At 43.7% G+C, this 15,389-nt stretch overlaps 1 protein-coding gene across 7 annotated transcripts in view; it reads right to left on the bottom strand.

Annotated features, from left to right (window-relative positions):
- Window positions 1–12,938, bottom strand: part of LOC115567390 (plectin-like) — a 142,865-nt gene extending 129,927 nt beyond the window's left edge. For 6 of the 7 annotated variants that reach the window (XM_030393912.1, XM_030393913.1, XM_030393916.1 and 3 more), the window contains exons 1-2: window positions 12,408–12,938; window positions 9,362–9,558 (exon numbers count right to left, since the gene is read on the bottom strand). In XM_030393912.1, coding sequence (XP_030249772.1) covers window positions 9,362–9,551 — 190 coding nt within the window. In that variant the 5' untranslated portion in view covers window positions 9,552–9,558; window positions 12,408–12,938. The remainder of the gene's footprint in view (window positions 1–9,361; window positions 9,559–12,407) is intronic. The other variant, XM_030393919.1, reaches the window with a different exon arrangement.
- Window positions 12,939–15,389: the final 2,451 nt, after the last annotated feature.

Below are 15,389 nucleotides of genomic sequence, written 5' to 3'. Positions count from 1 at the left end.
ACGTGCCTGTCAAAAAGTCACGGCCATGCAGGGGCGGTTCTAGGGGGGGCCAACAGGGGCCAGTGCCCCCGTGACTCTGAGTCTGGACCCCCCTGTGGCCCCCCTGACAGGGAGTCTGCATTAATAACATAATGACAGATTTCTTGCAATGATTTTGTTTTGAAGGGAAAGGCAGAAATAAAGTGTCTCAGCAGTTTACTACCCAATCAAAATTGCTGAAATTGTAAACACTGCTTTTTCTGAATGAGGGATTTATCCTTTTTCCCGGGTTGTATGTGCCCCCTTACAAAAAAGCAGGCCCCAACCTGGCCCCCCTATTAAAACTGGTCTAGAACCGCCACTGCGGCCATGGTCATATTTTCTACAGTGTCCAAGTTAAATATCACTGTGTCACCAGTATTAAACTGCTGGCTGATATATGGGAACTAAGTGGAAGCTAAGTGGCGATATCTAAAACTAAACGTTTAGCACTTCACCCACTATTAACACTCTGACACTGTCACTGGATCTGATAACGTCATATCCTACACACACACACCCACACATACAGCGGGTGACACAGGGTACTTACTGGATAAATCTAGCCTGGTGTCCACTCCTAAATAGCTGGACGACCAAATCTGGCCTCAGGACATCTGTTTATTTAGTCGAGCTGCACCTTTAAAAGACTCATGATCTCGTGATATGAATGAGTATGGGACTCTGAGTGTATGTGTGAGCGTGTGAGCGTGAGTGTGTGTGAGAAAGCGTCACAGAGCCGAGGGTTTGTTTCCCAGATCGCGTTCAACAATGCCCAACAGGTGCACGCAGCGGCTCCAGAGTCTCGCACGTATGCTTTAGCTTACTCATGCAAGCTTTCCACATTAGAGGATCTGAATGTGTGGGTGTATGTTCCAGTGCATGAACCACTCTAGCATGTGTGTATTTACACTCTTGTCTCATGTAGATATGCAGCGGTGTACACTTTGCACTTCAGCTAATACTTTGCCCGGGAGTGGTCTCAGGTGGTGAAGGGAATACAGCAAACAAACTTATCAACTTAATTTATTGAAGAGTTCCTGTGTATCCAGTATATGACAGACAGATGTGGAATATAATCAAGTACATTAACTCAAGTACTGTACGCGTGTACAAATCTGAGGAATGTATTTCCATGTTATGCAGCTTTATACGTTTACTTCACTTCACTCCGAAGTAAATATTCTACTCTTTTCTGCGCTGTATTTGTCAGATATATATTTTCGGATCACAGTTTTCATACCCTTCCTGTCCAGAGGAAAGAATGTATTTCCATATTTGGGGTTTTTGAATTTTTTCTGATAAACTGAAGGATTAAGTGTTCTGTTATGAGCTGAAAAGAATCCTCTACTTCTTCAGCTAAATAAACTCTTTATACACCCTCTTGGATGAGCGGGGAAATACAGGCTTGTTTTTTTTCTGAGCTCATGAAAAACCCACAGCAAACTAAATAGAAACAAAATAGAAACAAAATACACACATCTCAGGGTGTGTATTTTTGTATGATTTGTGGTGTTTTTTCTAATTAATGTGTGGTACTGTTGTTGCGTGCACATATGTGTTGATCGAGTTCAGCTTTCGTAATATTAAGTCAAATTTTCCATTGGGGATAATGAATACAATACTTTATTGTCCATGTTGGTATCTATCCATGTTACAGAATATGATGCGTCACTAAACACTGAACTACAGTAAAGGAGAGCAGCATAATATGGAAAAAATAAATCGTATTGCACTTATTCTGACAGATGTTACAGTTGGGATGTGTTTGACATTTAAAGGGAATGATCCTTTTTGCATCACAATTTTTGGTATTCACTGGAAATCCGTTTAAAGCCGTGCGATAGTGTGTTCTGCACCGAACAAACATGTTCTCTTCCATGTAGAGAACTAGGCTTGGAGGATATTTTACCTTCTACAAAAAAAATTGCAGATTTGGATATCGCACTTGGATATCTTATTCTGATTCCATTCAGTATGTTGATTGTGCTGCCCTACCAAACAGTATAAAAAGTACTTAAAATCTAAGTAAATCCTGAATATCAGCAGTGAAATGCAACAAACACATTAATACAGCAGTAACATAAATCCAAAAACATCAAGTATAATAGTACAATTATATTCACTGCCCAATGAATACTTTTACTTTTGATAATATCAAGTACATTTTGCTGATACATTAATACCTCCATACTTCTACTTTTAGTTTTGAGTGCAGGCCTTTTACTTGAAGTTAAGTATTGTCTGGTATTGCAACTTTTACTAAGGTAAAGGATCTGGATACCGACTTCTTCCACCACTGCTGATGGGTTAACATCGTATTAACCTTGTCAGAAAGTCTTGCTTGTCTCCTATATGACTACAAGTTTCTAAAACATGACTCTACAATGATTTGGAGATAATATGCACTATAAATATAAATACATCTAAGTACCTCTCTTGATATTCACACCATGTATTGCAATAAAGAAGCAGCCATACACAGATGGCCAGTCAACAGTGTGAGTCTGTTTTTTTCCAGGTATGATTCCATCTGTTTGATATTCTAGTGGGGCCGGCTCACAGGACAAGTGGCACTGCACGGTTAGTGTTATTAATGTTTTTTTTCACACCACTCTGTTCTGAGAGCGGCAAGTTTTCACAAATCACGGCACATCTTTTATAGTTGAGCGTCGAGAGGCTTACTTGAAGCACAGCTCGTCGCTGATGGAAAATGCCATGGGGGAAACAAACAAAACCTTGTGCACATGGACACAAACACACACACACACAAACACACACAAACACACACTGGCAGGCAGGAGTTTAATACCAGCCAACAGCCAGACTGATAGTCTGGCTTTTGAAGATGACAAAACTCTCAACAGAAGTGTGACGGCTGTTTCTACGGGAGAATTTATGGCTGGCTTGGACTAAAGTGGGACTTATCCCCTGCTGGATTTTGATTGGATGGAAATTCTTTTGTCAGTGGAGACACGCTTTGAAATTCAAAGAAATCCCTCTGTCAATTTTTGTTTTCTTTATTTTCAACTTTCACACTCCTTGCTCGTAATAAGATTTGTTTTGACAATAATGTTATCTGTGTCATTGTCGGGAACTGACAGAAGACTATGATACGTTCTGCGCGAAGCCCGGAAACTTGAGCACTTGACATACGGTTGGCACTTGTGATTTTCCAGCATGTGTTTCAGCATGGAAAGGACCTAACTAAAGACATCTCCTCACCTCCTCCACCTTCCTCTGACTTGCCCTGCTTTGTCAGTGTATCAAGTGATCATCGCCGGTCGGGAGGCTTGACACATTTCTCCGTCAATAAGCCAGGGATGAGGTTCTGACTGGATACTCTGGCATAGTGCAATGATGTTGCAATGTTGCTGTAACAACAGTAAAAAAATAACAGAGGGACGCGCATGGAAACAGGCCTGGCTCCCTCTTCTGGACGTTAGTGTCTAATCTTAAACACTCAGATGACAGTAGTGAGAAGTTATTGTGCGTTTCTTTCCCCCATTCTTGCCTGGGTCTGTCCATTTTGTCACAGCTCATTTACAGAATTTCAAACTGATGTTGAAGGTTCAGCATTCCTCCCCTGATCCAGCATGTAATCGGAAAGGTCAAAACTGTGAAAAAGGGCAGAAATAAAGCTGTTCTGTCTAATCGGCTCCTTCAGCGGCCATAAAACTTACTGTCTGCTGAGACGAGGGCAGAGCTCCACAGCACCAGGGGCGCAAGGAATACACTATGTATTCAACGCTATTTGAGACGGGTGTGGGAAATGAGGCACATTTTCCAAAAGCAGGGAGGACTCTCTAGAACTACGGCTAACCAGGCCCCTTGATAGAAAGTGCCACCTAGTGGACAAATGGCTTACTTCTGGCTGAAGGAGGACCAATAGCTGTGTTCACTTCTCAGCATAAAGCTTGATCTATGATTAGATGACATTTAATAAGCTACTGTCGGGTAGTTAAACCGCAGAAGAGGTCCAAGAGGAGGCAGAGGCCGGCACCTGAAAGGAGAGCCCTCATCACAATCGCAGCATTTACTTCACACAAGGCTCTAAGGGGTTATGATTGAAAACACAAAGCGGCTTTCACAGGTGAATAAAATGCTAATGTAGTCGGCTCTAATGCATCCATTAACTTTCTTTTATTGCACTATTGCCCGAGGGCAAGTGTCTCAGCATGTGTCTATGGAGTCTCTGCCGCTGCATTTGTGTAGACGTACACCACTGAAGGGGCATCTCCTCTCCGGTCGTTACACAGAGCACACTGATATCATGAGGAACACCCGGCGGATGACTCACATAATTCCTCGCACGGCCTGGAATATACAAGCTACGTAGTGCAGCTGAGATACTTAAGGCTCTGTTCATTGACACTGATCATTTCCGCAGTAAATCAACACCGCTTAGTGTGTGTGTGTGTGTGTGTGTGCGTGCGTGCATGTGTGTGAGAGTGAGAGAGAGTGAGAGAGAGAGAGAGAGAGAGAGAGAAAAAGAGAGCGAGTGTCTGTGTGCCGTCCTCTGAGTATCGTATCATAGCCTCCCCATGATGAATAATTGAGGAGCACTCTGCAGGGATGTCTGCCGTTTAAGTACAGCTCGGATTCTGAAGGCCAAACCCCCGAACACAGACACCATGGCTGTAAGGCAAGTCAATATTTGGCAAATAAAATTAAACTACCATCAACAAACTTTCTCTATTTACATTTCTTGCAACAAATGGCAGAAGAGGCATATTTGGAAAGTTTTAACAGTTGCCTTCAGAACCACAGGGGAAGCTTCCTTTGAAAGATCTTCTCACAATTTCGATACAGCCGTCTGACGAAAAGACAACTGTTGAAATTAAAGATGAATCTGTTTACTACGTATGCAAAAAGGGTCTGAGACTACAAGTCAAGGGTTTTGGGTTAGAAAGACGTGGCCTTACAGGTCCTCTGTAGCCCGCTCCTAATCTCTACTTGAAGCAGAGACATTTGCTTGTCGCCAGCAGTTCCAAGTTATATTTAGTCTCCACTAGCATGACACAACTAAATCTCCAAATGAACTGTCAGCATTCGGGTACATAAGATGCACAGTTATGACAAGGAAGAAGAATCCATGGAATAAAGAAGGCAATATCTCGGTTTTCATCCTGTTTTTAAACTTTGACACTGGTACTGAGTGCCATGTTAAATTTGTGGAGTAGCCTTCCATAAGAATCAAATAAAGTTGCCGAATGAAGCAATAATACCCGTTTTATGTAATAATAGCACACCTTAATCTCTGAATGTAACAATAATCACTAGTCATGCACAGAAAATAATATATCAGCAAATGGCTGGACAGACCCCCAAAGATTTATTTCCTTTTCTTGTGCTTTACCCCTCAAGTGAAGGTCAAACAGTTTCATCAGCCACAAGGTGGCGGGCTGGAGTACCTGGCATGCAGCCCGTCCTCGAGTGCAGTTCTCGTGCATGTGCTAAAGATTCTATACATTCCTCCGCCAGCATCAGAGGCGACCTGTGACCTCCGTCCGTCCTCCTGTACTGACCCCAGAGCCACACCGTGGACAGTAAATCCTCCCTGTGAGCAGTCTGACAGCTGACTGACTGGACAACTTCCAACTCCACTGGGAGCGAGCGAACAGTGTGAACACAAAGCCGACAAATTACCTACAGCATTTATTAACGATATGGAAATGAGGGTGTTAAATCGACCGAAGCTGAGAATGTGCGTCATTTTATTCCAATGTCGTAATCCGGAGATCACGAATAATCTTTCCATAATATTGAGATAACAAAGCTCATTTCCTCATGATAATGGGTTGATTAATGTCATTAACTTGAGAAAACAAAAGATTTCATTGGATAATGAGATAATGTATCACAAGAAGACAGCTTTGCGAGATTAGTTAGAGTGGACCGTGACATACACGCACCACCCTGTGGTGGGATTAATTAAGGAAATTCAAAGCAAACCATAAACCATTTACTGTATATGCAGTAAGAGGCAATGGCCTTTTGTTGTCTCGTGATGAGAGGTTGATCAAATCTGACTATATCGAGATTTCAAGACAACAGCATCAAAGGAATGAGCGCAAGAACAGTCGGTATCAGACCAGCATCACGTCATCTTCACTGTCTAAGGAGAGAAGGCCGGATTTTCTATCAAGGTGTCATCAGAGGAGTGGTGAGAAGCAGAAACGGTAATTAATACTGGTGATACGTCTTGATAGATTCATCTCATCAGGCCCACACGAAGCCGCTCCATTCCTATTTACAACTTCCTAATGTCACGGCAAGGTAATAAGATCTGATGGTATTTATTTCAGTGACGCCATCGCTTAACACCATTTCTCAATCTCATCTTTCATTCCCTTTCATTCTCCGTTCCCACCGGTGATTAGAAACGTGTCTAAGCTGCTCTAATAGGTCATTAAAAAAAGATAAATGTAATGTAATGTAATAATTTGAAAACTAATCTAGAGGTCTGCAAAGCTGTCGTGTAACTCGATGACCACTGTCAAGACATTAAGAAAAGGACATCTGTCCCATACTGCCCGGCCTCAAGTTACAGAGTAACATATAGCATGGATTTTCTCAACCAATGAAGGAACTTCTTTCTATCACTGTATGACTTAGAGCAACGCAAAAGGGATTAAAGCAATTGTGATTTCATCAAAGCAAAGATTTACTGTTCCGAACACTGGGAAAATATTTCAAATGCACATCTTGCCTTTTTACTTTCTCAGTTTTCTTAGCTGCAGGGACTGGTTTAGGCCACAGGCGGAACAAGCGGGTCTCAAAGGAATAGTTTGACATTTTGGGAAGTATGCATAATTGCTTTCTTGCCCATCACAAAAAACAGGTGCGAAAAGATTATTCTTGTTGCTTCTCAACGTCTTGGTCAAGACTGTAGGAAGCCACAATGCCCAACCAAGAAATAATCCAGCACATATTGCAACCTAAAACCACGTTTCCTTTTTTTGTTTTACATTAAATTTACCAAAGAAAAAACAAATCAAACATTTTAGTTAATAACCTTTAGAGGTGCAAACAGGTTAGTATTGTTACCTTTGTTCAGATGCAGCCAGATCCTCTTTTTATAGTCTTCATGCTAAGCTACGCTAATTGTCTGCAGACTTAAGCTTTACACTGAACAGATGAGAGAAGGAAATAGGTTTTTTTTCCCACACTGTCAGTCTGTTACCTGAGATTCTGGAACCATTAGCCTACACGTTGTTGCAGCTGGAACAAAGAAACAGAGCCTTGTTTATACCTTGATGCCCATGCATTTTAGCATTTTTTTAGCGGCTCTGAAAACATTCCATAAATCAGAGAACTCAGAAGTTGCGCTGCCGCCGAAGAGCCAGAGAAAGAGCGCGGCGCTGCCTCACAGCGGTTCATCACTGACCAGAACTGTGCACAGTCCACTTCTGATTCCCCTCCAGCACATGCTCGTCTATATAAAGTCGGGGATTCTGCAGCAGCCAGTTAGTCAGTCAGCAGAGCCGACAACAAAAGCTGAGCCTCGCCCATGGGTGCTGACACAGCCTGCCCTGGCCTTCTGATGGATAGAGGAAGAGCAGTGCAGGATGTGGACGCAGGCCTATTGTAGGTGCCGAAGTTATCCAAACTTCCCCTTAGGCCGGCAGGAGCACGGCAGATCAAAACAAACCCGATCAAAGACTTGTGCTAAAAATTGTCACAGTGAAAATCTGCACATTACAACACGGAGGGGGAGCACTGTACTGCACTGATAAAGACTGAGGTCACATTCTCATTAGGTCATCGCTTCGTCTTCTGACAGTACAGATGCGGGGCTGTCCTGCCTTTCTACACCGGTCGTACATTCTAATTATCTGATGATTATTTTCTTGATTAATCGCTTAATTGTTTGGTCAACAGAATGTCAGAAACAGGTGAAAAATATCAATCAGTATCTCCCAAAGTCCAAGATGGCGTCCTCCAATGTCTTGTTTGGTAATTTGGTAATTTAATAGCTGACAATTCATCAATTAATCATTGCAGCTCTAATACCTTTTCTGACAAAACATTCAGACATCTTTTTAGAATTTATGCAATAGACTTATACTAATATATCCATGAAAAGCCAATATTGGCTGATGAATAACATCCTGAAGTTTCTTCTACTGTGCTAAAGGGCACTGGATTGCCATGTGATGAGGTCATTTGTTTTATTCACTTGGTCATAATAGTCATGTCACTCGGGAGCGGATTCAGATATCAAATGACAAGTGCATGATTATTTCATCGCTACAAGTCATAGAGGTGCTGGAGATGGTGTGATAATTACATGTAATAAGGATCATGACGATTATGACTTGGCATCTCTGATAAACTCATTTTCAGTTTGTTTAACATGAGGCGTTCACTGACCATGACCTGTGTAGATGTATCTAACACTTCACACAATCAGCACATCACAGCGATGGGACTGCCAGCCCGTACTGTAAATAAATAATGTCTTTCCAGTATCCCTACAGTGGAACTGGACAGGATCCCAGCCTATTGTCTGAGCAAAAAGAACAACACCTCACACATCTCTCGCTACCTTCCGAGCATTAATAGTGAATATCCTGTTCAGCTGGCAAAATTCATCATCAGTCTGCAGGGGAAATACAGTGCATACCTTACAAATAGTATGTTAGTATCAGAAAGTTCTGTTTCGTTTCCTTTGTGCTAATAAAATGACTTACAACACAAGGTCAACTGAAAAGAGTTTCCCAGCACACCATTAATGGCAACTGACCCTCTTCCCTACCACCATCAGGCAAACACTGAAATGCACATTTACACCAAAAAACAAATTGAATTTGCGACTTGTGGAGTTCAGCAGTCAGTGTCTCCTTCCAAGCTCTTTACAAGTTGATGCCATCCTGTCTGACAAGTTCTACCCTCGATGCAAACAAGGACATTCCCACAGAGGACAATGGGCCCTGATGTAATTAACAAATGCATTTTCAATCGCTTTTCATCAGAGCAAACATTGTGAATAATGTCCTTGATTCTCTGTGGAGTTTCAGACGGATGAACAGTCTGGTTTCCACTGCAGTCGGGGCGACACAACACCCACTGTCTGGTACATGTGTGAAACTAGTCTTAAAATACACTCCACTTCATTCCAATGAAATACCTTGTTTGCCTTTATTTCATTCAAAGACACTTGCTCAGATTCCCAATAGCGTTGAATATTCAGTATTAAAAAAAACAACTTATCCACCACACTGTTGAACAATGCAGCCACTTCTAAGGCCTGGTCACATCAGTGTCTGGTAACAGTGAGCACTTGTACAAAATGTTGACATGTGCGAGAGTAACGCTGCAGTTCTTATGGTCGTCTTACCTGCAATGCGAATCACGGCTCGCTCTGCTGGGTCCAGGACCTCCCCCGAGGCTGACTTGGAGCGTTTGATCCTCTGGTGTTTTGACAGGTTCCATGGAAGGGTGTCTCCGGGACAGGGAACACTGTTGTCCTCTCCATAGCTCTCCTCCTGTGGGGCTCGATCCCTGCGTCTGTCCTTGCGCGTTGCCATCACCTACCTTTGGGAGAGGTTTAAAAAATGGAGTTTGCGATCGATTGTTTGAGTGAGAAGGAGTGCAGAAAAAGAACCAGAACACGTGCCATGGACACAAACAGAGGGCTTTTAGATTATGTAGATCCATACAAGACCACCTCACTACAACGTGATATGACGATATATAAGTAATGATTACTTGCAGACTGGTTCCTTTCTCATGCCGTAGAGTCATCTTCCAGAAGGTAAAAAATGCATCATAAAAAAAATAGCCACAATTGTCAAGCTTGTTTTACTGGTTATCATGAAGAGCAGCAGTTGCCCTGCCAGGACTAATCATCAGGCATCCAAGGCCCCCAAGACTAAACACTCAACAACCTCTAGCAAAAATTTCTAACTGTGCACCAGGCTAATTATTTAACCACTGAGTGTTTTTAATGTAAAAGACAAGAACCAAAGAGGTAAAGACAGACAGCAGAGCTTTACTAAAGCAGTAGCTGTTGTGTCAGGCTTCTTCTCTTGCGTGCTGTGACCACGATTGCCAAATGTTTAACTGCCATTTAAATGTGTACCAAGATAAAACTCAAAACACTTGATTCTGGAGGGCCATAAAATGCAAAAATGCAGGGTTAAACACACAGTACTTTGTGAGATATGCCCAGATGCATGTGGAGATGCCCGCAGGGAGGATTCTTCCTGACTGTGATAACAGCATATATGGACCTTCACCTGCAAAATAAAAGATGTTACACTGCACCTCCACAATTTATTTTGCTCCTCTCATGTGGACTTCGGTCATGGAGGAGAGTAGAGTTAAATAAAACACCAATGCTACTGATCGGGTAGCACCTCAGACACACCCACCGAACAAGAGTACGCGTCAGAGCACATCGTACACTATTTAACGCAGTTTAAAGGTAGCATGTCGATCAATCCAGAAACTGTAACAAATCAGTATGCGCAATTTTCAGATTGATCTAGCCACTGCTGTGTTATGCTCGTAGGGGCTAATTTAGTGTTGAGCAGCTAGCTTCAAGCAGAGATGTGGAGTGACATCACTTGACGGGAATTTATCAGACTTCCCACAGCTCTCTCTGGAGCCACAAAGGCTTTATACAGCATTTGCCACATATGCAGTGGCACTACCCTAACAAGTGTAAACACTGATGGGTAAAAGTGGTGGACTTGCCCTTTAAGATGCCACTGCATACCGTAGACTTTTCACTGACTCTAGTATCTAGAAACGCAACAAAATGTATGTCTGTGTTGTTGTACATCCCTGTCCTACACTGGGTGACAGAGTGTATACCTGCTTTACATTGCCGACAATCACCAGCTATGGGTTGTCTTTCGAGTAGACACTCAGTCCTGGACCTTTGCCTTTGGGTTAAATATTTACCAGTGAGGTGCAGAGCCAGTTATAAATAGTGGCAAAGGAAATCATCTGCCTCATTGTGAAATGTCACAACTCACTACGCATGACATCATAGTCGGCTTATTCCGAATGAAATGTTTCACACAGTACACTGCCTGTCCTGCTGAGGGGAAATAAAGCTTCCATAAAACTGTTCCCGTTTGCAGTCAAAAACCCAACAATGGCTGATATCAAGGAAACTATACGAACGAAACTGACTGAAGAGGTGTTTCCTGGAAGGCTCAGTGACATGACACCTCTTGTCACCCCCTGTCACCTCCCGCCACCATCATGATCACTGGACTGCCTGTCGGGATAAATATTCCAAGACAGCATCAGAGGTCGAGTTGACAGCGGCTTGGAAAATGTATGTGTTATTTTCAATAATCTGAGAAATACTTCTGTAGCCTGTGTTATGACTTTGGCACACCCTCTGTAAGAGATAACCCCGCTTCAAGGCCCTATTACAGTAGATAGCCCGACTGCAACATGCCGTTACATTGTCACAGCTGACCTGAGCTCAGAGTTCACTGCCTCGTGAAGTTATCGCGCCGCGCATGTAAATGTTCTGGCAGTCCAGCTAGCACTGGACGAGGATGTCATAATGAAACAGAAACACAGACAGGCAGGAAATCGTTTAATTGGAGCTATTTCAGTCGTTTGTTTGCACGACACCACAGTAAATATTGTTTCTGGAGCAAAGATGTGCACTGTTTACCTTTGACACTCGTCCCAACCACCGAAGGTAAACACAGTCTAACTACAAGGCAGCACACAGCTCAAAAAAAAAAAAAAATTGTACTGTTCTCAACTGACTACAACACAAAGACGAGATATTTCATGCCCAAAAACTGATAAACCTGAACCAGATTATTATTTTGGGGGAGGGAATCAGGGTTATATTTTAAAGCTCACCTGCCAACACCTCAACTTCCTGTCCTTAAATCTGAGATCCATCCCAGCCTTTACTCCGTGGTGAGGTGCCTCATCAGCTTGCCTTGTGGTCACACTGCATTACGGACCACACAGGAATTAATGGCCAATGCTGCCAGATTACAGTAAAAGCCTTTTCGACTAACTGCCTCATACATTCTCCAGTGTCAGGAGTCTGAGATCTCATTACTGGCAGTACTGTAGGCCCACCTATACCCCTCAGTGTGGTAAGACTCAGCCCAAGATACCTGTCCTGGGATGATGTTGACAGTACAGTAAATGGATCATTTGCAAGAGGAGTGAGAGCTTCAGTATGATTGAAACAAGTTAGTCTCTGAAAATGATCATTTAAAGTATGCAGGATTCTGCTGGGCACCTTAAAGACTCCACTGGCCGGATGCACCTGCAACGCACAAACATGCGAATGATGGCATGACTCAGTAAGGAGAGGGAACACTACAGGACGCCCCTCCGTTCGCTCAAACCCCATGCACACACAGTAGCAGTGAGAACATGTGTTGTCTTACCTTACTGCTGTGCTGGATCGGTGCGTAACAGCCTGTCAGGCAGCCATGAACGCATGTGCCAGCGCGTCAGTCTGCGTCCTGCAGGTTATCGCCAACCAAAACAAATAAAGTCCCCGACAGCCCGTGTGTGTGTGTGTGTGTGTGTGTGTGTGTGTGTGTGCTGTGGGTGTGTTCGTGTGTGACAGCGCGTCGTCTGCATGTGTGTGCCGGTAAATGTTGAGATAGCCACTCCTTTGACAGGAGGCAGGGCTGGAGGAGGCTGAGGAGAAAGAGACGACCCGCCGTGCGGAATCCGCAGTCATCTGTGATGCTCCCCTCGCCACGCTCGCTCCCGTTTCTCACCCGACACCTCTGAACGCGAAGGTCGGCGATCATTCATGCGTCCGTTCGCCGACACAAACCCTGCTTCTGATCGTCATGACTGCGGAGAGGAGAGGGGGGCGGGCAGTCCTCGCCGCTGGGACGCTCGGTCCTCCCCGCGGAGCTGCCGTGGAGCCTCGGCGCCGGTCGAGAGGGATTAACGGCGGCGTCTGTCCAGCAGCAGCAGCGGCGGCAGGGTCCCTGCTGCGGTGAAAAGCTGCAGCACTCACTGATCGATTAGTTTGCCTGGTTGTCCCGGGCTGTGCAGCGGTGTGTCTGCAGACAGAGTTTAATAAGATTATGCTTTTAGGCTATTTCCTGAAGAACTCAAGTTGACAAATATAAGGTGACACAGCGCATGACCCAGTCACCGTTTACCATTCCTCCTACCATTACACAACCAGTGTTGTTAATGTGTCAGCCAAAAAGGGCCAGAGGGAAAATGCTATTGCAAGATTATGATCGCCATAGGATTGCACCACAAGGCCAGCATGAGCCTGAATCAGCATTTATTCCTGCCATATGCTGTGTCATGTTCATTTACAGTAGTGCAAGGGAGGACGTAGGAAGTCCTTGTGGATTTTTGGAAAGAGTGCACACAGCAGCTCCTGATAACTCATTTGTAAAGGCCAGTTTTAAGACTGTCTTGATTTCATCCCTAAACCTCAAACGTAGAGTCTGAGTTTAGAGGAGTGGGCTGGACACATTTCTGTCACTTCATTGTCTTCCAGTTTCTTTAGTGCGAGGAATTTCATCCTGGACCACACTGGTCCCACCCTTGATATGCATGGCCTATGACAATGTCCTCATTCTTTATAGACTCAGCGGGAGCTTTTCTCTCTGACTCCAAGAGACTAGAAAGCAGTTTTTTGTTTTTGTTTAGGCTGGGCACACAAGGCCATAAGATCTCTTTCCACAAGGCTGCAAAACGTTTCCACTGATGGGTTATTTACCTTTGGCATGAAAACCTTTTTTACCAGTGGAGACAGGATGTGACTGGCTAATGCTGTGATAAGAGACAGGATGTTTTTTTTTTTTTTTTTTACAGTGTCCTATGTGTAAAACGCCTTCAGTCTGATGCCTTTTGAAAACTTCCATTCAGGAAGACTATCTTAATCTTTATGATCTTAATGCTTATTCATTTACAATTCTCTTTCTCCCTTCATCGGCTGACTAGGGGGGTTTACTCTTAAAAACCAACCAGATTTTGACACAATTAAATCAGCCAACCATGTTGTTGCTGTCAAAGTTTAAATCTGTTCCCTCTGCTGTCGTCAGCTGTCATTTCAGCGCGACCCTCCACCATCTCCCCAACCCGAGTAAGCTCCAGTTTGTCATATCCAGTCTGGTTGAGCTCATCAGTGTTCACCTCATCACATCCAGATCTATGGCCATTCATTTTCATCCCATCACCACAACCAGGCAAAGCCAAAGATGCATGTTTTATTACAACTGAAACACTGCCTCTGTGGTTTGCAGCGCGTGTTAAATGTCAGTTTTTGTGGTGAAACTGTCGTTCATCAAAAGAGCTCTGGAAGTCTATTAATGCGCTGTCTGTTGAGGAGTATTGTGCTTGGTAATTTGAATAATGTACTTTCATAAATTTACAAATGATGGGTTTTAAAAGCTGGTTACTAAAAATGTAACCAAAAATAAATATTAAAGCTGCAGTCTGTGGACTTAGCAAGAATATTTGAATGATACAGCTCCCAGCTCCCTCCTTCTTCCTCTCTGCTGCGCTGCGGCCCAGCCTTCAATGCCCCTCCACACAGAGGAGCCTGCCGTGCACGAGCAGGCTTGTAACCACGTAACAGAGGACGCCAGATAACCAAGACAGCGCATTGCTGTCACTGATCATTATGGTAACCTGAGTATCAAACAATATTCCTCACATCACGGTAGACAGAGTTACCAGCTAATCATTACCGGGTGCAACAATTTTTCCATGCTGCCTTTCTGAAGCATGAGTAACGTTATTTCTGTAAACTAATACAACCACTTAGCGTACTGAACACAGACTAATGTTATAACTGCCCGGTCACTTGAAAGACACTTTTGCTAACTAGTAGCCATAAAGACGAAGCTAAACACCTAGCTAGCACACGAGCTAACAAGCTAGATTTAGCAACAAGCTACGTAGCTCGACTGCAACATCGCACAGCACTATGCGCTATTGCGAGTGTTACTGTAATCACCACCACCATAGCCTTGTGGTTAAAACATAGAATGAAACACATATCAAGCAGGGGTCCTTACTTGTCCAGCAGAAAAGCAGCTAACTCTGCGTCGCTTGAGTCCTTACAAATCCCGCAGCTCCGTCCACCTCTGAAATGACGCTCCGATATTTATCCTAGTTTTTTCTCTGTCTCTGTCCAATTCTGTCTTTTTACACTGCTTTTCTTTGTCAGTCTCCTTATTTCTTCTTTTTGAAGTGGGCATCGGTGGGGCATTTTTCAGCTCTGTTGTTGCTGTCTGTTTTCTGCCATTGTTTACAGTTAGGGCTTGAGCTTGAATGTATCTGACCAGGTAAGAGCAGGCACTGCGCTTGCACGGGGGAGGGGCACTGCCCAGTAGGCACTGCATGAGGGAGGGGAGCTGCCAGCAGCGTCTGCTTGAGAATGA

The sequence above is a fragment of the Sparus aurata genome, chromosome 17 (genome assembly GCF_900880675.1).
Source record: "Sparus aurata chromosome 17, fSpaAur1.1, whole genome shotgun sequence".
NCBI lineage: Eukaryota > Metazoa > Chordata > Actinopteri > Spariformes > Sparidae > Sparus > Sparus aurata.
Note: the sequence above shows the minus strand (reverse complement) of the source record. Positions and strands in the feature narration are given on the sequence as shown.